General features: G+C 42.7%; 1 protein-coding gene across 1 annotated transcript in view; it reads right to left on the bottom strand.

The window, feature by feature from the left end:
- Positions 1-337: 337 nt before the first annotated feature.
- Positions 338-24193, bottom strand: part of SYTL5 (synaptotagmin like 5) — a 133735-nt gene continuing 109879 nt past the window's right edge. Inside the window, exons 11-17 of the mRNA XM_087859445.1 lie at positions 20316-20494; positions 18299-18398; positions 16543-16704; positions 7876-7984; positions 6486-6621; positions 2896-3104; positions 338-1819 (exon numbers count right to left, since the gene is read on the bottom strand). Coding sequence (XP_087715571.1) covers positions 1677-1819; positions 2896-3104; positions 6486-6621; positions 7876-7984; positions 16543-16704; positions 18299-18398; positions 20316-20494 — 1038 coding nt within the window. The 3' untranslated portion in view covers positions 338-1676. The remainder of the gene's footprint in view (positions 1820-2895; positions 3105-6485; positions 6622-7875; positions 7985-16542; positions 16705-18298; positions 18399-20315; positions 20495-24193) is intronic.

Consider the following 24193-nt stretch of genomic DNA (forward strand, 5'->3'; position numbering starts at 1 on the left):
ACAGTTTTTGTTTCTAAGAAGAGTGGCATAGGGATATGAGTGTTGAGCTTAAAAAAGAATGTTCCATATGTACTAAACTATGCTAGACCAATAACTTCAATGTTGGAGAACTAGCCCAGTTTTGAATAATAGTGAAAACGGACTGCTTATTCCCAAGAATAATGCTAAATATATTCTTAATTCAGTTTCTAAAATTCAAGAAGAAATTCAGAATATGGAAAAATTAGCTTGAATAAGCCTGAAGATGATTCTAGCTTTCTTAGCACTAAAATTCAGTTTCTATCCTTTCAAAGATTTTATATGAATTCAAGTGAAAAAATGAGCTGAGGGGCTAGACTAGAACTCCAGAAGGAGTTCAGTACTTTAGTAGAAAGAACTTCAGTACTTTATACTGAAATAATCTGACTCTGCTCCACCTTCCTTCATCTGTGTCCTCTCGTCCACCCTGATAAGCATAAGATTATGCCAAAGGTTACAGTGGAAAGAATACTGGCCGATAATCACACCCTGGATTTAAGTCTGGATACAGTCATAGCTTCTATATGATCTTGGGCAAGTCATTTCAGCTCTCTTGGGCCTTCAGATTTGGATTATGCAAAATGAGGAACCAGGTCTGAGGTACCTTTCAGCTTCAACCGCCTTTACACCTAAGTTGGGTAGCTAATCTGAAATCCCAGGTAACAGAAGGTACAGTAGATTGAACTACTGGCCAGGACTCTTCTTCCCTCCTTGCATCCTTACCCTTGCCGGGGCTTCACTGTGAGCGGAGTGTATTTCCCTGCCTCTTGATTTGACGCTTGGCCATATGACTCCTTTGGCCAACGGGATATCAGTAGGTGTGACACAAGCAGGGGCTCAACATGTACATTAGTTCTTATTCCCTCGTAGTTAGTGGCTTCAAATATTTTATAAAAAAAATGTTTACAGTGGAGCTCTCTGATTGCTAGGTCATGCCTAGGGTGACACCACATCTCAATTTTCCCAGATCGATCCTGGTTTACATCTGTTATTCGGGTAGAAAGATTTAGTTCTCTTCACTCTCAAAAGTGGGCTGATAGAGATCACAAATTATACAGTCACCATAGAAAAACCTGTCCGTTCATCCTGAAGACTTACCTGGTAAATCCACAAGTTTGTTACAATAACAGGGCCATCCCCTGTCCAAGCAGCCATCTCCACAAGGCCTTTTTTTTTTTGGATTATGGGAATTCCCAGGGTGAGAAAAGGTAGTCAGTGTCCCTTCTTACTCTTCAAGTGATCTACATTATGAGTGGCCCCTTTATCCCTCAAACCATTTTAGGAAATGCAAAAGAACTCATTAACAGAAAAAGTTTAGGGAGTCCAAATTTCAACAGTAGTTTCAAAGAAGCTTGTACCATTTCCCTTATGGTATAAAGCCTGTGAATCATTGCACAGTTTGCCTGTTGACAGGACAGTGTGCCACGCTTTCTATCAGCCAATCAAAAAGGCCCTGGCCCTGGACACATAGAGGTACATGCTCTTTTAGACACTCGGCAGGGCCCTAAATGTTCATAACGCTGACATCTCTCCCCACGTGTCCCAATACCCTCAGGGGAGAAATGGCAGGGAAGCAGAATCCCAGGTCCCAAGACCGATACTGGGATGAAACGGCAGCCAGACAGTGCCTGGAGGCCTCACTTTGGACACTGGTACCTTCAGAGCCTACACTTCCCCATGCTGGCCCGGAGCATGAGTACACCCTCGACGGGAGTCCCAGGATTGTCCGCCATCTTCTGCCATAGACGTTGCTCCTCCCCCTGAGAGTCCATCCAATCCACATTCTTCCCATTGCTCACACCTAAGAAAAGGACAAGGGAGCATTACACTTCACAGATGAAATGTTTTGATCTTCCTGAAGACACCTCTCAACCTCTGAGGGGGCCTTATCGAGCAGAGTCTTTCACTGGCTTGCTTTCACTTACCCTATCTAGTGAGAAGTGCTAGAACGACAGACTCCCTTTGCAGTCGGCACTACTCTCTTCTGCCAAGATAATGAGAAACAAATCAGGATGGCCCTCGTGGCTCATTTCTTCCCCGGCTTTGGTAGCTTGTCAGAGAGCTGGCTCATCGGGGCTGAGTTAACATGACATAAGAACCGGCTGAAGTGGGCTCTGAGGCTCTCCTTTTTTTAACAAGGCCACTACTCTGACCTGAGGAGTTTTCGGTTTAGGGGTATAGATATTTTTGGCTCTCTTTATAACTAAGCACAGCACCACAGAGCTGGGGTTGTTCTTAACAGGAGTATTGACCACGGTGCTTGCAGACCCTCTATGTCTGACGTAAGTTATGGGATAATGAGGGTCTTGGGGGAGGGGGCTACACGTGCTCTGCCACCGTCATTTCCCTCCAATCCGCCCTGTTGTGGTTGTGTCTTGTGGCATCAGCGGCGTGTTTCCACGATCTGTTTGAACAACGTTAGATGTTATTTTTTAGGGGGGACAATGATTTCCTTTCAATTCAACCAGAGAGTCATCTGAGAAAAGGATGAAGTAAAGTTGGTCTTAGAAGTAGTTCTCTCCCCTATCAGAAGCCTGTGCTGTCTCAGTGATCCTCTCCTGAGAAAAACCTGAAATAACACCCATGAAAGTAGTTGAAATTCACCTAAAGTGTAAGTGATATTTATAGAAGTACTGAATATAAACATTATATATCCTAAACTTATAGCCAAAAGATATAAACTTATGTGGCAGTATTTTTATTTTAACAATGAGCAGATTCTTGGCTAAAGGAATGGAGCATCTGCGGTAATTTCGGGAATCAGCTAAGCTGAAGCAACATGAATATCTACTACATATTAACTTGCAGGAACCATTCTCCCGCCCCATGCCTAGTCACAGACCATCTCAGGGTCCCCAAGTCCCTCAAGTCCCTCACCGGTTCCAGAATTCAAACGAACTCCTCCCAGAAAGATGTTGCTTGAGAAGGCCTCCTTGTCCCAGACGGTAAGTTCTAGGCAAACATTCTTTATGTCCTGGGGGTTGAGGCCACTGAACATGAACGTATGATTCCACTGAGGGTTAACACTCTTCTTTATCACCAGAGTTTTGTGCTTGGTAGCTTTGCTATCATCTGGGAGCAGGTAGCTGCAAGAGAAAATGCAATCAAGCGATCGGTGAAACAGAAAATGGCGTCCTTGAGTAGTTATTTCAATTCCCCATAATTCTTGCTGCATGTGTGTGTGTATTTGAGTTTTTCTTCAAGGTTCTTATATGCTTAAGTCTAGTTTTAAGTGGAACGTTTTGTTTATTTTAAGTAGGACAGTAGTGAAATGCCTACACTCTCCTTTCTAATCCTATTTTGGTCCTTCCCTCGTCTTGAAATGAAAGTATCTCCTGTAGTAGGTACTTACAATAAAGAAGACACATTGCAACCCTTGAGATTTCATTTCACATACCAGGAAGAGACAACTTATCCCTCGATATTCATTCTCTCCTTATTCTTTAAAACACCATTTTTTTAAATTTAGGACAAGATTGCCCAGAATAAAGACTACATTCCTAGCCTCCCCTGCAGCCAGTATAGCCATGTACCAAGTTCCAGCCCAAAGGATATAGAAAGTGGTTCTGCATGAAGTTTCTGGGAATTGTCCTGACAGCTGGAATTTGGTTAGGATAGCTGAAACTCTAGCAGTGATCTTGGCCCATGAGGGGGGTACCATAACAAGATAGAAGAAATATGGGTCCCTAATTATCATGATGCTTTCATACCTGCTCTAGATGCTTTACCTTTTGTCTTTCTTTACATGTGAGAGAAAAAACTTTGTTTTCTCATGCTCTCTTTCCTTTTTAAAAATTTATTTATTTTGAAAGAAAGGGGGGAGGGAGAGAGAGTGTGAACATGTGGGGGAGGAGGAGGAGAGGGAGGGAGAGAATCTCAAGCAGAATCCCTGCTGAACACAGAACCCTATGTGGGGCTCGATCTCAGGACCCCAAGATCATGACTCGAGTCAAAACCAAGAGTCGGGTGCTCAACCGACTGAGCCACCCAGGCGCCCCCTTTCTCATGCTCTCTTAAAAAAAATCTGAGGTTCCTTTAAAATATGCTCAATATTTAAGTGTAATTACCGAGATAATTTACTAGAAAGTTACTGGCCTTTTTTTCATTATAGAACAAAGATACTGTCCTTTATTATCTCTGCTTCGTAAATGTTCAACATGATAAAGTGAAAACTGTTTCAAAAAATGTTAAGTCACCCCTGCAAGGCCACAATGAGGCCATAGGTAAGAAGCTATTCCCTCATCCTACTAGACAGTGGGGGGGGAAGAGGCCGAAACTGGATAGTGGGGCTGGTGAGGCAAATTGCAATGGCAAGATCCAAAAAATCATTTCTTCTGTGCTTTAAACTATTGTGAGAAAGAATGAAGGACAGATGAACTAGGACTCAGGTCCACACACTCACCAGTAGGAAAGCCCCAGATATCTGCTTCTCCTTACTATTGGGCTTTATCAAAATTAGAATGTGTGAGGGTAAAGGCTTTGACTCTTTTTCTTGTAGAGCCAATTACACTTTTTTAAGAAGGATTGATGAGAGGAATAGTAATGTCATTGACTCAAAGAATTAACCTCATGCCCAAAACCTATAATCAACATACAAAAAATAAAGAAAAAGAAGCCAAACATAACACCACAGAAACTCATCAACCACAAAGAAAGAGAGCAAGAGAAAAACAAAGGAACAGAGAAGAACTGCAAAAACAACCAGCAAACAATGAACAAAATGGCATAAGTACCTACCTATCAATACTTTATTTTTTAAATTGTGTTAAACTCAATTAATTAATATACACTGCATTATTAGTTTTAGAGGTAGAGTTCAGTGATCCATCAGTTGCATATAACACCCAGCGCTCATTCCATCAAGGGCCTTCCATAATGCCCATCACCCAGTAACCCCATCCCCACACCCACCTCCCCTCCAGCAATCCTCGGTTTGTTTCCTTAGTTAAGAGTCTCTTACGGTTTGTTTCCCTCTCTGATTTTGTCTTATTTTATTTTTCCCTCCCTTCTATGATCCTCTGTTTTGTTTCTTAAATTCCACATATGAGTGAAGCCATATAATTGTCTTTCTCTGCTTGACTTATTTCACTTAGCATGATACCCTCTAGTTCCATCCACATCATTGCAATAATTACTTTAAATATAAATGGTCTAAATGCTCCAACCAAAAGATAGAGGATGGCAGAATGGATTAAAAAAAACCACAAGATCCATCTCTCTATATGAGAGACTCATGTCAGACCTAAAGACCCATATAAGACTGAAAGTGAAGCGATGAAAAAAATCTTACCATGCAAATGGAAACAAAAAAAGCAGCTGGGATAGCAATACTTATATCAGACAAAATTGACTTTAAAACAGACTGTAATCTGGTGATGGGCATTAAGGAGGACACGTGATATGATGAGCACTGGGTGTTATGCACAACGGATACATCACTGAACACTACATCTGAAACTAATGATGTACTATAAGTTGGCTAATTGAATTTAAATTAAAAAATAAATTAATTAAACAGACTGTAACAAGAGACAAAGAAGGGCAGTACATAATGATAAAAGGATCAATCCAACGAGAGGGTATAACAATTGTAAATATCTATGCATCCAATATTGGAACACCTGAATACCTAAAACAAATATTAATGGCCATACAGGGAGAAATTAATGATAACATAATAGCAGGGACCTTTAACACCCTACTTACATCAATGGATAGGCACCCTGGCAGAAAATCAGTAAGGAAAAGGTGTCCTTGAATGACACGTTAGACCAGATGGAAATGACAGATGTATACAGAGCGTTTCATTCCACAGCAGCAGCATACACATGCTTTTCAAGTGCATATGGAACACTGTCCAGAATACATCACATGTTAGGCTACAAAACAGGCCTCAGTAAACTTGAGAAGACTGAAATCATACCATGCATCTCTTCTGACCACAATGCTATGAAACTAGAAATCTATCACAAGAAAAAAACTGAAAAAAAGAAATATGCTTTCCCCAAAGCACTCTCCAGTCAGTATCTCCGGGGAGGATGCTCTGAAATCTCGACTTTTTACAGTTTCCCCTAAGAGAGTAAAATACCAAGGATCCAATATTTTTGTTGTTGTTGTTTATTGCCAGTACCAAATGATAACAAAGCACAACAAAAATATATTACACAGAGAAAATCATATTTTCTCCTCCTTTGAGAAATGAATCTCACGGGAAAATCTGCCAGTACTGAGGGTGAGAATGATGGGAAATCCTGAGATATGCTGGAAGCAAGCGGAAAGCTAGAACAAGCAGCCCCCTCTAGACTTGTGTTGTTTCAGATCTAAAAGCCAGCATTTATGGGTAGCTCTTTCCTTGTCCATTTAGAGTAAGATGAACATAGAAGTCTCACAACCACCACTGTCTTATGGGTCACAGATCCTCTCATCTCCCTTTAAGTATCTTCTAAAATGAATTAGAACAAAATTACCCCTTCACAAAGCTATCAGAAGTGCCTCCTGACTTCACTGCTGTCAAATTCTTTGCCTCTTTGATGAATACTTCCAGTATTCCTCCAGAGATTACAGGTGACTCCTTCTTCTTTCCCCTTTTGAGGGTCTTCTTTCCTGCATCAGCCATCAAAAAGAGAGAGATGGAGAGGGAGGGAGGAAGAAGGGAAGGAAGAGGAAGTGGGAAGGAAAGGGATAGAAGGGAAGAGAGAGATCATGGGTTCCATTTCAAAATTCACAAAGAAAAAACAAAATTCACAAAGAAAACCTGCCAAGATTTATTTCATTTGCTGACTGAATTGGGTCTTTATGGTGTATTTTTCCATGGATTTATTTGAATGTTTCTATCCCACCGGATTCCTTCTGGAGAGGTCTTTCATTTGTGTTTATTGGAAAAAATGAGCAAATAAATGTAAAACTTCAAATACTTCCCAACAAGGAGTATCTTTTTACAGGGTATAGAGGAACAAAATGGAAAAGACTCTGAGAGCCGCCTGAGCCACATTCTTGCTCTCAGTGAGAAATAGCGACGGAGAGACGGAGAAAGCCACACCGAAGTGCCAAGACTCCAAAAGAGAAAATTCCGTAACTTCTTTCTTGGGTATTTTCGTCTTATACACTTAGAACTGTGCAAGGCCAGCTCTAAGGGCTATACATGGCCCAGGCACAACTAATTTTTGATTGAGAGAAAACTCTCCCCACATCACATTTTTATTCTGATGAAATGTGCGCAGCATGAGTGACGGCCACCGCCACCACCTTCATTCAGTGCTGCTTTAAGCGCTTTCCGGGAATGAACCTATTTAATCCTTGCGACATCCCTACGAAGTGAGGAAACGGAGGCTGAGGGGCAGTAAATGACTTGCACGGGCTCACACTGAAGAGGGTGATAGTGAATGGAAGGACAGAGGAGGCTGCCTGGATTAGCTGATGGTAGGAAGCCAAAAGGCACTGAAAAGTTGACTCCAGCTGGATTTTTTCTTTACATTTTGTGTTCCAGGTCAACTTCGTCCTCAAGACTCCCTGAGTAACTGTGACTGTCATAAATCCATACAGCAGCTTTTTACACCTCTCCTCTCAGCAGACTGGACCCCTCCCTGACTCCCCACTCTATCCTGGGGAAGATCCTGTATCTCTGGGATTTCCGGGAAACCAATACCACCATTAAGCCTGCTTGCTAAGTATGAACTTCGTGCTTTACTTGTAAAGATCCTGCACCCGTCCCCATGTGTAGGATGTACTTCTCAACGCTCTGCAAAGACAGTGACACCCAATCCTTTACATTTTCATCTGTGTAATGCAAGTAACATCGTCCAACCAATACGTCTAGACACAGACCGTCCTTGGTCAAAGTCACTGATTTTACTCTACCTTGAACTTGTTCTAGAGGAAGCATCAGGTTCTCCTCTGGGGGGATGTAACGTAAAACAACTGTTAGCTCTCCTTTGTAGTGAAGGCCTATGTCTGCAGCGAATTCCACCTGGCCAAAGGGAGACAGGTGAAAAGAAAAAGTGAGAATGCTTGGTTTATTATTTTGTAGCCCATTTGAATAGACTTGTCATATTTACTTGCTGGCTTAAATACGACAATCCATTCCCATTCAACTATGATAGCACTTCCTGGTTTAAGATATGCCTTAGGTACGAGGAGAGAGAGGCCGGAAAACGTTATGAAGGTATTTGTGTATAACTTTTCACATTAAAGTGAAAGGAATTTGAGAGAAGATATATGACACACGTGTGGTCAGTCAGTGGCTACTGACTGCCTGCGGTGCAATGAGGACCGGAACCTATCACTGAACATACAGTTTGGGGTACGAGGCGCAAATAAAGATGTCACTGAGAACAGCTCCAGAAGATACCTCTCCCTGTCTATTCCTGATGTCTCAAGGTTTTCCTAAGTGACCAAGAGGGGGAAATAGCCAGTAATGCTTGACTCACATTGAGCTGCCTAGCCACCAATGATTAAAAGCTATATTTGTAATTTGCATGATTAAAATTCAATGTGGAGGGGCACCTGGGTGGCTCAGTCGGTTAGGCATCTGACTCGATCTCAGCTCTGGTCTTGATCTCAGGGTTGTGAGTTCAAGTCCCACACTGAGCTCCATGCTGGGCGTGGAGCCTACTTAAAAAAAAATGCAATGTGGAAAAACTGGTTCACTCAAACATTGCTGGTGAGCATGTAAAATGGTGTAGTCACTCTGGAAAATGGTTTGGCACTTTCTTATAAGACTAAACATACAACTACCATACAACCCAGCAACTGTACTTTTGAACATTTATCCTGGAGAAATGAAAGATTATGTCCACATAAAAACCTGTACACAAGTATTCATATCATCTTTATCTGGAATAGCCCTGAACTGGAAATGAACTAGATGACCTTCAAGAGGTGACTGGTGCAACACACTGTGGTACAGCCGTACCATGGAGTACTACTCAGCAGTAGAAAGGAATGAATTAGCAATACGTACGACTTGGATGGATCTCTACAGAATTATGCTGAGTGAAAAAGCCAGCTCAAAAGGATACATAATACAATTCCATTTAAATGACATTCTTGAAGTGACAAAATAATAGATATGGAGAACAGATTCGTGGTTGCTAGGAGTTAGGGAGGGGTGTCAAAAGGGAAGTGGGTGTGGCGATGATGGAACTGTTCTGTATCTTGGCTGTAGTGGTAGGTAAAGCTACGCGTGTGGTAAAATTGCATAGAACTAAACACACACACACACACACACACACACACACACACACACACACGAGAAGTGAGGAACTCTGAAGAAGATGGGTGGGTGGTATCGATGCCATCACCCCGGTTGTGACATTGCACTACAGCTTTGCAAGATGCTACCATTGGGAGAAACTAGGTAAAGGGTACATGAGATATCTCTGTATTATTTCTTATAATTGAATGTGGATCTGTAATCATCTCAAAACCAAAAGTTTCAGTTCAAAAATTCAATGTGGACACATACCCAGAGCCTTTGTTCTGTAAGGCTCCTTGTTGCCATTGAGTCAATTCAAATGACTTTTAATAAATGGTGTAAGAAAAGTAGTATATTTTCTTAGGCCTTTCCTTCAGGAACCTGGCTCCTGGGTGCTGACTCAAGGGCTGAACGGCTGACTTCTGAGAGGGCAGATCAAAAGAATTCAGAAACCCCCAAACTCAAACAGTGAAGCCAGAGGCTGTTCAAGCCTCAGCAAAGACGACTGAGACCATTACCAGGAAAAGGAATCCTTGCCCGACTTTCCTCTTGGTGGTGATAAAACTTATCAGTAAAGGTGGGAAAATCATTTTAAGTATTTTATTCAACCTTCTTACCAGGGGCAAACATGAGATTAGACAGTGAAACAGACTAATATTTAATCTATTTAAGTCACAGGCCTTGTAAAAGGGCTTTTCTTGTTGTTTTGACAGGTTCAGTAAATTTTACTTTATGTGAATGTCACAAATGGAAAGTTATAATGGACATTATAGCAAATTAAAGAGGTCATTGCTTTTTTGATGCTATAGCCAATGAGAGGTGGGGTATTTATTCTTACTCTTTGGATGTGAGTGGACTTTGTGATTGGTTTGACCAGTAGACCATGGCACAAGTGACAATGGGCCAGTTTCTGGGCCCCAAGACTAAGATTAACACCTTCTACTTCCTCTCTTAGAATGAATAACCTCGGGACGTGCCCTCCGAGAACCCATGGTGTTGAGGCCCAAGCCAAGAAGGAAGCCACCTTTCGGTGCTCTGGTTGGCAGTCCTAGCTGAATTCCCAGTTGGCAGCTAATAATAAGCGTGAGACAGCCAACTTGAACAACCAGCCCAGTCAAGCCTTCCTACGACTTCAGCCGCAGTCTACCATCGGGCTGCAACCACGCGAGAGATCTTCGATGAGAACCATCTAGGTGAGTCTAGTCACCCCACAGAATCAGGAGCAATACTAAATTGTTGTTTTAAGCCGCTAAGGTTTAGAGTAGTTTTCTATATAATAGCTAAGCAATGCAGGCTCTATTTGCTTTCGGTGGAGAGCTTTCGATGGGAAAATATGTTGGTAGGAAAAAGTGATGTGTGCAGGTGTCACATACTAACATAAAGTATATTAGAAGTTAAAGCATGCAATATTGGGATTTATTAATGTTCCATTGGTATTTAGCTTAAATTACTTAAAACATACTGGTGACTTTCTATAAATACAGTCTTGAAATCTTGTGAGGGTAGAAAAGAATAAAGATGAAGCCTTGTAGCATTACAATCACATACAAAAGAAATTCAAGGGAGGGAGCCATCTTGCAGTCTGTACACAGCTAATGTCTTGGGATAGTTTGGGTATTCTTGCAAGGAAATTCCAAGGCATCGTCATCTCCTGATGTACCACCATTTTACATCATTCAACCGCCTTTTTTGCTCCGACGAAGGTAGAATTCAATTCAATTCAACTCATTCAATCCTACCAACACATATGGGGTGCCTTCTTGTAGTAATGCTTTGAAAGCATTTTGCTAAGTGCTGCAGGGACACATAAGACACAGACCCTACTGAGTTTTCAGTCTACCCAAGAGACATAAATCCAATCGAAGCTCTATAAATCTGCCCTTATTCGACTCATCCGATGAACTGTGCGCTCATCAAAAGCCAGCTACATTCATCTCCCAGGTTCTTTATGCCAGGCATGTCTGTGGTTCTAACTATATAATTTCATATCAGTAAACTGAAGAGTGCAAAGAGACAGCTACTGCTATAAAAATTAAGCCAAATACTTTCAAAGAACTAAGTATTTGAAAATAAATCTGCTATTGGATTACATTTGGGCTCGAAGCTATAAAAGATTAGAAGGCAATCATGAATATTTAGAAAGCTTTTATATTTGGTTTACTTTGAAAGCATTCTCAGGTTCTCACTCCATTTTAGAAAAGCTCAAATGAGAAACTACTGAATAGAATGCACTAGGGTCAGAATTTATGCCAGAAAGATAGAATAGAATTCTAATCACTGAAATGATACTCAAACAAAAGGAATTACCCCTGTATTAAAAGACTTGAAAATCAATGCACATTTGTTTTAAGTTAAAATAAATGATTAAGAAATGCGCTGGGGGTGCGCGTTCGTTTGTATGTGTGTGATTTCTGTGGCTTTATGAACTGATCTGCTATTGTAAGCTCAGTTCAGACAAAGGATGACAATTGCTCCAATACAGGTACAAAGAAACTACTGTGGGAAGAGAGAGAATCATTGAGGTTGGGATAAAGAGGTGGCCTTTGCCTGGTGCTTAAAGGATGGCAGATATGATGACTGATAAAGAGGGAATGGAAAGAAGGTCAGTCTGGGCTAAGAAAACAGGATGAGCAAAATACAGTGGAAACTGTATAAAATGTGTTTAAAAGCTGGCAGGGAGCCAGGTGTGATTAGAGGTGCGTGTGAAGGGAGGTAACAGCAAGGAAGATGAAAACGAGGTTTCTACTCTGGGTTGTCCAAAAGACCCTAAGACACGAATTTATCTTAGTGTGTATTATTAGGAAGGGGAGTGGGGCAGTGGGACCCCGAACTGAAGGAGGTTTAACAAGGCTGTGATATCAGGCCAGGTTTTGTGGTGAGTAAGTTTTTCTCAGGCCCACCGGGGAGCTTTGCAGACAAGACAGATCACATCTCCGAGAGCTGTCTCAACCGGAGACAAGGCAATGAGCGTGTTGGTGACGCTCCTTCAGCCATTGGTTACCCATCCAGGGCTCTGCCCTCCCCCCCAGAACACTTAAATACTCGGGCTATTCCAGCTTTTCATGTCCATAGACCGAGCCCACACCAGCAGCCTGAGGGCTCCTCTCCTACAAAGATCGGCAGGGTTGACTGGTGTGAGTGAAAGCCATGGGGAGCCACACATGCACGAAACTGGGGATACAGGTAGAGCACTGACAATAAGGCGGGGCCATATTGGGGAGCACTGCGTGCCAGGGTGACGGGTTAGGATTTATTCAAACCCTACGCAAAAGCAGTAGGGAACTGGGGGGGGGGTATCTGACTGAGCAGGGGGCTGGCATCATCAGGTAACCCCCATTATCTTCTGCTTTTTGAAAAGAGAGATTCCACATTACATCGGAGTCGGAAGCAGAGCTCCTAGTACATTTTCAGGTCTAAGGCGGGGGTAATAAATTATAGACCAAAGTCTGCCCAAACCGCCAAACAGAGAGAGAGCCTTTTAGCTCCGTAATCATTTCACAGGAACTTGCATTGACTCTCTGCCCGAAGGCAGAGCAGAGATTTCCCTGGAAAACACTCGAGCTCGCTGTTGATTTTCAAAGCTCCTTGTTTTTATAATAGCACCTTCTGGGAAGACATGAAAGGCAATTCATACCGACAAACCCTTCTCGTCTAACTACCTCACATGCCTTTCAGAAAGATAACGAGTTACAGCTAATAAACAATCTCATGTCACGCAGTGAAACGGAAGTTATGCTGCGAAACTACTTTACAGCACACTTGACAGCTCGAGTTCTTCCTCGGTCCGCACCAGCCGCCTCCCTGGCTTAGTGCCATAAGCCCTAGCAAAAACAAAGGCAGGTGCCAAGGGGGCGTTCTCGAACACAGAGTCAATAAGAAATAAGGCGCTGTGTCTTTCCAGTATTCCCACTGCAAAGGGATGTCGGTATTTCCGAACGCTGAAGGACTGTTAATTCTGATCTGCTGTCGCTAAGGAAGTTGGTCCCTGTAGCTTACACTTCACCTCCTCGGCTGGATAATCTACAAGGAAACATCAGGTCTCCAAGGCTGCTCAGACTCTAGCTGCAGCTGATGGAGTGACTGCTGCCTTGAAGTGGCTGAGACAGGAGACTGAAAATGAAGCGACGCTTCTCGAAGTGGGCTGCTAATCCACCACCCAGAGCCCAGCTCAGCCTGAGGGTGAGCCACGAATGAACGGGAGGCGGCCTACAGAGTGTGTTGCACCTGCTGTCCCCATTTCTGGAAGGCATGGCGTCCAAAGAAGGCTGAATCTGAGGGCTTTCCTCTATCTGTGTCAGAGACACGTATATGCGTCTACATGGGTCAGAGACACATATGTGCGTCTACGTGTCATCTTTTTCTTGGCAGAGAAGGATGACATGGATTAAAGACACGAAGCTATGTTGGGTTCCCCAGAAGTTCACTCTGAGGTGAGGATTCTCACGCACATGACTTGTTAAGAATTGCTCCCAGGATAGACCAGGGAAGGGGTGACCAGGAAAAAGGACAGGGAAGGGGAGGAAGCCAGGCAAGGGGATAGGCTGATCTGGCTGGGAAGCTGTAGAGTGTGACTAATTCCTTGGAGCACCCCCCCCCCGCCCCCACCACTCTCAGTAAGGGAACTGTGTTTTCAGACTCCCCATCTATGAGTTACTGGCAAAGGGTTGCCTTGTGGTAGGTGGTACGTAAGCTTCTAGGAGCTTCTGACTCTCTGTTACGGTAGCCTGGGAGCAGTTTTCTTTTATTTTTTTTAAAGATTTTATTTATTTATTTGACACAGAGACAGCCAGCGAGAGAGGGAACACAAGCAGGGGGAGTGGGAGAGGAAGAAGCAGGCTCCCAGTGGGGCAGGGAGCCCGATGCGGGACTTGATCCCAGGACTCTGGGATCACGCCCTGAGGAAGGCAGACGCTTAACGACTGAGCCACCCAGGCGCCCCTGGGAGCAGTTTTCTAAACAGAGTCTCAGGTGAAGGCTGTTGGAGGCAAAACTCTTAACAGTCATGGGGAAAGGAATCCAAGGGGATCTGGCAGAGGACTGAGGAGTTCCAGACGTTAAACTCAGTCAGAACTTTTCTGCCTTGAGCAGCCTCAGAGAGCGGCTTCTCCCTTATGACAGAAAGTGAAATCGCTCAGTGGCAATGTGAGGGTGATTACCACGAAAAGAGGCTGGTCCCTAAGCACAGAGGATATGCCTGGGAGAGCTTAGATATCATCCCAGTGCAAGTCCTTCAACCATTTCCAGGAAACTGACTGGAACGTTCCAAGCTGTTTTCCAAAGAGCCCCTATGTGCATTAATGTTAAATTTATGACAGACAAGTTAATCTCATGTATTCAAATGAATGTTACTTGTCCTTCATCTGCATCATGCTTCATATAATGTCTTGGACATTTTTGAACTATGATTCTGTGGTGCTCACCATTACACACAAAAGGAAGCAGGTGACAGTAGACTGTTAAGTCAGGTTAAGTGCTATCCTTCATGGTAAGGCTTTTCATTCAGTTCCAAGAGACTCCGTGTTTAATGAGCAATTATTTCCCATAGTTAATGTCAATGGAATGCTGTACTATTGCAGACTTATTTCTGGTGACTGTTGTAATTCCTATCATATTTATGTCAGTCATGGGCTCGCAGTTATTTTATGTTTAAGGACTTTTACTATATTTTATTATAAATTTTACCCACAGCCCAAATTATACTTCCCAAAGATTTTCCATGAGTGATTCACACCAAGCTTAAGGTCAACAGTCATAAAATTCTACCAGGAAGTTCAGACACAATGGAAGTGATGATACTTACCTCACCATGTTTGTTGTACCATCAGCTGTGAACAATGCTGAGCTGACCCACGCATGTGTTGCTGTCCAACCTCCACTCACCATTCCTTTAGAACTACAATATCTGGATTTCCTTTGGGGCAATACTACCTTCAGGACCAGGGTATGTTCTGATTATCTTAAGTAAGCCAACGTATCTCACCTCCCTGGCCGGCCAAGGCCATTGGCTCAGGATGGGCAAATGATGTCATCAGAATGAGGAGAACCAGGCCCAGGGCGCTGGGTGGACTGCTGGAAGAGGAGGACATTTTTTCCTCTCCCAGACCGTGTGGTGCAAGGAGGAGGGACTGACATGTATTGTAATGTCCAAGAGAACCACAGTGGAAGCTAGTGAGGGAGGCCAACTGCATGGAGTCTCAAAATGAAGCCAATACAGAGAAGAGAGCCCAGGAGAGTCCAGGGCCTTGATACGATGTGAGTTATCTGGGTAAAGCCATGCTTGATAATCACTGGCCAATGATTTCCTTTTACTTTTTGAGCAGTGTGAGCTGGGGTTTCTGTCAGCTGTGATGTGAGGACTCTGATGTAACATAAACACTACCTAGCATTTATTGAGAGCTTAAAATGTGCCTGACACAATACTGCGAGCATCACAGAGTGCTTCTCCAAGCTTCACAACGTCCCAGTAAGGTATGTCCAATTATTATATCACAACTGAGAACACCAAAGCCTGGGAAGTTAAGTAATTTGCCCAATGTCACACAGACAGTCATGAAGCGAGGACTGAACCCAGAAAGTCTGATTTGAGTCTATCTTTACCATCATGTTCTTTTTGCCTCTCTGTATACAAAGAACAATCTTCGGTTACAGAAATGTGACCTTTTTTCATCCCACTTTCGACTTAAAAGATTACTATAAATGTAAAGAGACTCTGGTTGCATAGAGTAAATCCAAGGTACTGTTGGCCTAGTTCAGAACATGCTATATTGCATTTAATTTCTAGAACCAGCTTTAAGATTGTTTCTCTGACTGTAACTTAAAACCTGGGTTATGAATCTCAAAAGTAGGAATATAGGAAACCAGATACTTTAGCTACTGGTTACTTTCTTCATGTGAGCCAAGGCAAGACCACTCCTGCTTATGTTTGAATTGCAGAGAATGGAGAATAGAGAGAATGTTTTAAGCCTGTTTGGCTCTATGGATTTGTTTCTGCCTATGTGAAATCAAATGCTTTCTCTTTCTGACAGGATCATATAATGTATTCCTTTTTTTTTTTTAATCCATGGAGACCTTCAAATGATGAATACATTTTTAGTAAGCCAAATTAATAATAAATATGACTATGTGACTTGCATTGTACAGTCTGTATTAAAGAAGGAGTTCCAAGGAAAGGACTAACATGTATTATATTGTTCCAAAATTAGCCGCACTCATCTGTTCAGATTACCACTTGAAAAGGAGACGTCTTCAGATTCTCCAGGCCTGTGACATCAATTTTGTTCCTAACTTGTCCCGTTGCATAACTCTTTGATTAATCTGGAGGCATTTCCTACCTTGGGCTGAAGCACAAACCACTCATCACTTGGATTTTCAAAGTTCCATGAGTCAAAAGGAATCTCCACCTCTCCAAGGAAGCTGTTACGTCCAAATCGATCATGATGCCAGACCGAGAGCTGCAGAGTTCTTGTTTCCAGCTGGGTGTGGCTGATGGTGTACTGCAAACGAGAGTCACAATGTCACACTCCACGTGGAGGGCTCTGCCCAATTCTACGATAGGCTGAAACTTACTTTCACCATCTTTCATACACACTAGTAACATGACCGAAACAAACACACAAAAAACCACTGCATTTTTCCTTGTTTATGCGACAACTGGTGTTCTATGCCATAAACTCATTTTGTGTTTAGACCTTGCACTGAAAGATGAATCAGCCAATTATTTAGGAAAAAGTCAATAAACTTTAAGTAGTAAATAGAAAGTGTTAGGTAATGAAGATTGTCCCCTTTCCAATTTTAGCCAGTTTTCCTCTGCAAATCGTTTTTCAACATCGACTTCGTAAGCTTAATGTTTGCTATATCAACTCTCCAACTTCTCTGTCTTATTTTAGTCATGACGAGAACCCCCAGATCCAGAAAAGTACTGTCAGTGAGAAACTTGCAAACACCAAACTTCATCAAGTCTCACATAAGTGCAGGAGTGAAGAGACCAATACAGAGATTGAGCAGAAAGAAAATATTGCTGGGGTAGCTTTTTCTTTTCAGCACAACGTGATCCACAGCCACATGCCTTGTACACCCTCGAACCTGCTGCCAGTTCTCGGCAACTGTCACCTGAGATCACACTTCAGACTGTTTCTTGGTCTTGGATTTGCCTCTATACCCGTCCTTGCTGTTCCTGGCATGATTGACCTTGGCTCCCTGCTTCCTGAATTTGCCAAGTCACTCCATCTATTCTGCTTGGGCTCAGCTTTGCTACGGTATTAGGGCCACCGGATTCACCCCCTGCCTATATTCATTCATTCTCATTTTGATCTGTCTTCATATTGGTTCCTGCTTCCAAACATGACCCCACTGATGGATGTCCCCACCTACCAACTTCCTGCTATGGTGGATTCTGACTCCCTCACTCTGCCTACAAGGTCTGTACTCTTCCCTGCGACTGGCAATAACTTCTACATTCCAGTCTCCCCAGGTCTTTCTTACCAGGCTAGATTGGTTGAGGGTGGGAAAGGGGGGTGTTACATAGAAGTCCATGGGGGAAGGAATGTCTCCAGGATTGGGGCCTGGGTCATGTCTTATTGAGGTCACTTTCTCTGAGGTTCCTCAAATCCAACCATGCATCACCACTGTTCCTTAACCACAGGCCTAAATTTAGCTCAACTCTGAAACCTGACAAGAAATCACATATACTCATGCTGTGTGAGCAGAACGAGGAGTGTGTACAAAGTGACTTGCTAAGTTTGTGTCAAAACTGGGACACCCTCCTTTTAAGGGGAACTAGAAAAACCAGTTTTCCCAAGGGTGAAACATTTTTTGACAAGATACACGGGCTCAGGTGGAATGTCACTGGATTGTCTTTCCTTCGGGTGTCACTTTAGCAGCAGCAGAGAAATAAAGAGTTAAGGGTGGTTTACAGATTTTCTTTTCCAAAAACTGTTAGGAAAGCTAAGGGTATGACACGAATTTATTCAAATTCTACTTTTCTAAAAGATATTTAAGCCTGGACATGCAAATCCTCTGTCGTCCATTTTAAACCCATGAGGGTATGAATGGTATCACTTGAGTGACTATGAGAGAGCGTGTACTTACCTTTAGTGTCTCATTGAATTCTGGGTTGGTGCCCGTTCTGATCTTGGTCTTGCGCTTATTGCTTCTGGACTTGTCAGGAAGAAGGTATGACTTGACATAACTGTAGATGAAAAACATGAAAGTAATTATTGGGAGACATCTACTTTGCAAGGAACAGTCAGGGACTTCAGTGACTAAAAGAGGTGAAGGGAATAGGCCAGCAAACATGAAAGAACCAAACAGAATGTTGTCTACATGGCAGGATACCTTCAAATATAACTCTGGGCTTCCAATAAGAGAGAAGCAGTGAAGTATAGTGATAAAGGGTGTGGGCTCTGAAGTCAAGCCAACTAGGCTTGAATCACTCCATGATTTTGAGCCTAGGTAACCTCTCTGTGCCTCAGTTTCCTCATCTGTAAAACTGGGTAACAGTCCCTAACTTACGGCCTTGCAAGGACTAAATTGGTTGATACAGGGAGCTGACATGTTATACTACTCAATAAATGTCATCTATTCATAGGATCGATGGTCTCACGAAATACTGTAGGGTTATATTCCTCACCATTCCGATGTCAGGACTTCTGATGAATCCATGGTCATGGACGAATGAAAGAAAATGGTGAAAAAGAACAAATAGGAAATAACAACCCAATGTCACAATGGCAATTCTACCCGACACCTTGTGTTGAGCTATCCCAGGAGCCTCTCGGAGTAGGGGCATCAAGGCAGACTTAGAAATGCACAAGACGTACAAGACTGCGATGTACAAGACAAGACCAGGGCCACGAAGCACATCTAGCAGGGCTTTAGATGACCTCTTTCCGTGCCACTCTAAGTGATTATATTGGTCCTGAAGCCCTTGGATATTTAGCTGAGGAAGTAGGTGGACCAATCTATACTCAGAAGCCACTCATTTGGCTATCTTTTTTTTTTCAATTTTTAAAAAATTTTAAGTAATCTCTACACCCAGCATGGGGCTTGAACTCACAACCTCGAGATCAAAAGCTACATACTCCATTGACTGAGACAGTCAGGTGCCCCACTCCCATTTGTCTATCTTTAGATGCTTGGAAACAGTTTCTCTGAGTTGGTCATTGGACTTAGGTCACCTATTACGGAGGAAAGGGGTAACACAGCAGGCCTCAGATTGCTGTCCTTGGAAATGCCTGCTTATAACTTTTGCCATTGGCCGGCATCTGGAAACTTGGATTTTAGGAGGATTCTCATCACTCCCAGAACAGACAGATGTAAGTGGCTCGCTGTGACTAAACTATTTGTAAAAATAATATGGCTTAGGCGGAACATCTGCTTTCCTTCACGGAGACTGGAATTTCAGTATGTGATCAGTTGAGTCTCTAAACGAGCTTCCCTGGTAAACAGCACTGCACAGGTGCTCCCACGACCTGTTGCTGGAGGAATTAAGCACATCCTATGTGACCCCAGTGGGGGAGGACACTTGGAAGTTGAAGCCTGGATTCTTCCGAACTTCACCACACATGTCTTTTTTCTTTGATGCTTATGACTATAAGGGGAGTCCTGTGAGTCTTCCTAGTAAATCATCAAGCCTGGCAATGACCCTGGGAGTCCCTGACACATCTTTCTTCTAGCTCCCTTCCAATGTACCATGGTCCATACCTGCCTCCCAGATGATATCTGGAATCCTGAGAGCCTCAAAATTGTCCTTTTGGGTCATTCAATTAGGCTAACAGCTTGGTGATTTTCTCTGGAGAACAGGATACTCAGAGACTCTGGGGTATGCCAAGGTGTCAGCCAGCCTCCATCCCAGGGCTACCTCTGTGTAAACTACAAATACGTCAGTCCTGAATCGTGTCGACTAGTAGCTTTGGAAAAATCAGATAATCACGGACACGATCATTATACATACACTTAGAGAATATTTAGAAGTGTTGCACAGGAGGAAAATGACAATCGACCTTCTGAGAAGGCTCTGAATCAAGAGGAATGCTGAGACAAAACCACACATGCTGACAAAGAAAGCAGTGATTGAAACAGTCCGAGGAATATGTTATATGCTTACGCATCTGTCCTCTGTCTCTTTTCATCTCCTATGGCCAGATTTCTGCAATTCTTGACAAAGATGTAGAGCCCGCCAGTTTTGTAGCAGTAGCTGATGTGGAGAAGGATTTCTCCACTGACCTTCACGTTGCCATAGTCTCCTGTTTCACTGTAAACACTCATCATGCTGTTAAGGCTGGTCTGGAATAAACAAGATGAAAAGAGGTGTCCAGACTCTAATGAGCTCTTCACAGAAGCCACCCCCTTTATTCAATTAGAATTCCTATTCTTTATAATGAGCAGCAAAGTCTAGGGTGAGTGAAGCAAGCAAAAATCACTTGATTTGCTTCGTTTTCTTGGTATTGTATAAAATCCAAGCCTGACAAGGGACAAGAAGACTTAAGGAGCATTCGAAAGGAAGGCAGGAAACTTGTTGAGGGGGGAAGTGTTGCCTTTCTGGGCAAGTGAATAGCCTTTGTTTATTCACTTCTAATGAATACGGGGTCATTGAGGCGTTTCCAATCCCATGTCCTCTCCTCATCCCTGTAGCTTTTGCCTCTCTCACTGGTAGACTCAAGGTCAATCTACTTCAAGGTCTAGAATGCATCCATCAGGACAAAGAGAAGCTCATATATTCTGTGCTAGCAGAAGCCACAAGTTTCTCTCTCTGATACCCACAGAGAGCATCCCAGCAGTCTCTGGGAAGCCATAACTGCAGCTTTAACAAGGGCATGCTGGGAACTCCCTGGGCAGCTGTTTTGATCACGTAGGTAGTGTAAGACCAGGGCTTTGTAAACCTCTGTAAAATAACCACCCACAAAATAGAACACTAAGCAATCCATTAACACACCAACAAACAAATAAAATAAAATGTAAGAAAAAAAGTCAAAACCTTCCAGAATGAATTTCTGATTAGACACGAGTGACAAGAGACATATTTTAAATTAAATGTAACAAAATTATCCTTCAGTGTCAAAACTGTATCTTAGCAACATGACTATCACAAGAGACCACTTAGAAGGCTTTCATGAGTGACCCAGCAGTTTCAAAAGCCCTGTCTGTGAACCACTGGGAAGGACTAGAGTAAGTACAAAGAGAGCCTAGACTTCCCACTTTGTCTGATATGCATAACAGAAGTCATGACATTCCTCTAGTTGCTCAGAGACTGATCAAAGAACAGGATGTAGGGAATGTGGCCGGGATCTCTTCTAAACTTAAGTCAAGGGCAAGAGTAAACCAAGAATTCCATAATTACTGAGAAATCATAATTTCAAGAGAGCCAGTGAGTGAGCTCATTTGTCTTTCCCATTCCTAAAACAAAACAGAATCTTCATAATAACAGGTGGCTCTGAGTAGTGCTTTTCAAACTTTAATTGCACATAAATCACCTGGGGATCTTGTGAAAATGAGGATTCTGACGTAGTCAGTCTCAGGTGGGGTCTGAGAGTTCTCCTCGTTTCTAACAAACTCCTAGGTCCACAGTCTGCAAAAATGTGCATCGAGGCATCCCAGAGCACCACAGCAACCTCAGAGGGGGCCCATGGGGTATTTTAAAATTTCAAGAGAAACACAGTGACATCAGACACCATGAAAACTCTTAGCAGTAGTTCATGGTGTCAACATTACATCACAATTTATGCTTTTCAGTTAAGTCCTGTCTGTGTGAAGCTGAGTTTTTGACAGTTGCTGTGAAAAATAAGTAAGTACTGCATCAAAATCAACATGGACAGGGAAATAAAAGTGGTGGTGTCCAATCAGATTCCAAGATTTGACGAGTTGTGAAGTGCCCGACAGGTACCCACGTCCCATTAAGTAAGGATAACGGGCTATTTAAGAATGGAATAAAACTATTTTTCTTTCAATGTATGTGCAGTATTGTTTTGCATGTCTGCTAAGTTGTTAGGATACCAGTGCTTATAAAGTTTTTTTTTGACCTAACTGATGTGGAGAACAAAGGCAAAAGAAATATAGAAAAAATTAAATTTCCTTTGCAGCCCATTGACAAATACTTAAGACAGGCAGGAGATGACCTTCCTCCAGGAACTCAACTATCTCAATGTTAATACTTTTGCTAGAGGCAAAAGGCAACCTCAGCTTGATGTGAGCCCGACCTCCAGGATCCCATGTCTTCTTTAATAGAGAAAAATCCCTTTGGAAACTTCCTTTAGCTCTACTAGCCCCCAAGATATAGGTTAGCCGTCATCCTCCAAGGATATGGCTCCCTGATATACATCCGAAGGGGCTCATGACCAGGGTTTTACTAGACAGTAGTAAACTGGATAACAGTTGTTATCCTAACAACAACGAGCCCCTCAAGGTCCTGGAAACCTCGCTTCCAAATTCCTTAGAGACTTAAGCTATCCCCAACCCCCTCCTAACTTGAAAGTATATCATCACTTACTCCTCACAACCCTAGTGCCACTCTTTCTGCCCATGGTTCCTGTGCCCATGCTTTAATAAAACCACCCTTTTTGCACCAAAGACGTCTCAAGAATTTACTCCTGAACCCCAACATTTCACATCACTAGCTACTTAATAAATGGGTTAGTCGGCTGTCACTTTTGGCTCAGGAGTGGGATGAAAGATCACTAAGGGCTCCGTGAATTGACAGTGTTAGAGTCTCTGCCCCAAGTGAGGCAAGGCTGCTGGTCTGTGGACTATTCTTTGACTTCCAAGGGCTTTGCGAATAAGCCCCTCCCCCCTATTACATTTGACAAAACTCTGGCTCACAGAAATTACTGGCAGTGCCAAGACACAGCAAGAGCTCTGGCTTTTTAGTCTGAGGATGTTCCCAGCATGCCTCCCCACCTCCTCCTATCACCCAGTTGCATCTACACCACATCTCTCAGTAGCCACATCTTCAAAGAAGTCCTCAGTAAGCAGGGGACCCTACAGATAGGAGAAAACTTAGAAACCCACATATGTTGAAGCTTGGGAGAAATTAAGGCAGCTAAGGCAATTTTGCTACTAACCAAACTTTATGCTCTTAACCGAGCCAATGTTGTGATTTAAAATAGAGATTTTTATTCTAAAGGTATCTCATTAATGGTAAATCCTGTTGAACCATATGTATTTTGACTAGCGCTTAGACTCTAATGTTTAACGAATTTCTTTCCTTGGGATACTTGGATTCCCATAACGTTGTTTACCCTTTAAAGAGAAACTCTGGTTAACTGTATACAAGTCAGAAAAAGATAAGTGCTGGAAAAACTGCCCACCTAATCAGATTTCCCATACCATGAAATTGGCAAAGCATAGTTGGAAAGAAGGAAAAGGAAAGACTGAAAACTCACAGTGTCTGAGTCAGCATCAGGGACATTTAGGTAGGTCCACTTCCTGTCAGAGCCTGCTTGAGAATTCTTTAAGAAAGTCGCCCAAAGGAAAAAGAGTATTAGAGCAACAGACAGAAATCAGAGGAGAAAAGAAAAAGATTTATAGGCACATACACATAGACACATATGAGGATACGGGGCTCCTAAAGCCTACTTCTCAAGCAAAGCCTTGAACATGAAAGTAAGAAGGGACATTATTCTATAGGCAGTGAGTGAGAAGCTATGGACAGTGAGCCGGAAGGAAAGCTGACTAGGTATGTGTTTTGGGAAAATGACTGGTAACAGCATGGTGGATGGTTCGAAACAGACAGAATGGTAGCCGGGAAAGAAATGTATCAGCAGAGAACTGTGATAGTTGATGGGCTTGAGCTGATGAGAGCCTGAATTAGGGAGTGAAGAGGTTTTAAAAACTGGGTGAGGACCATGGAAGGAGAGGGAAGGAAAAGCTCACATAAAATTAGACCAAAAAGTACTGTGTGGGCAAAGGGCAAACAGGAGATTATAATGACTTTTAACTCACTGTCACACATATTCTCAAGAACATTCGTATCTCCTTTGGAAAAAGTAC

The sequence above is a fragment of the Ursus americanus genome, chromosome X (assembly GCF_024610735.1).
Source record: "Ursus americanus isolate L20-20 chromosome X, mUrsAme1.1.p, whole genome shotgun sequence".
In the NCBI taxonomy this organism is placed as follows: Eukaryota; Metazoa; Chordata; class Mammalia; order Carnivora; family Ursidae; genus Ursus; species Ursus americanus.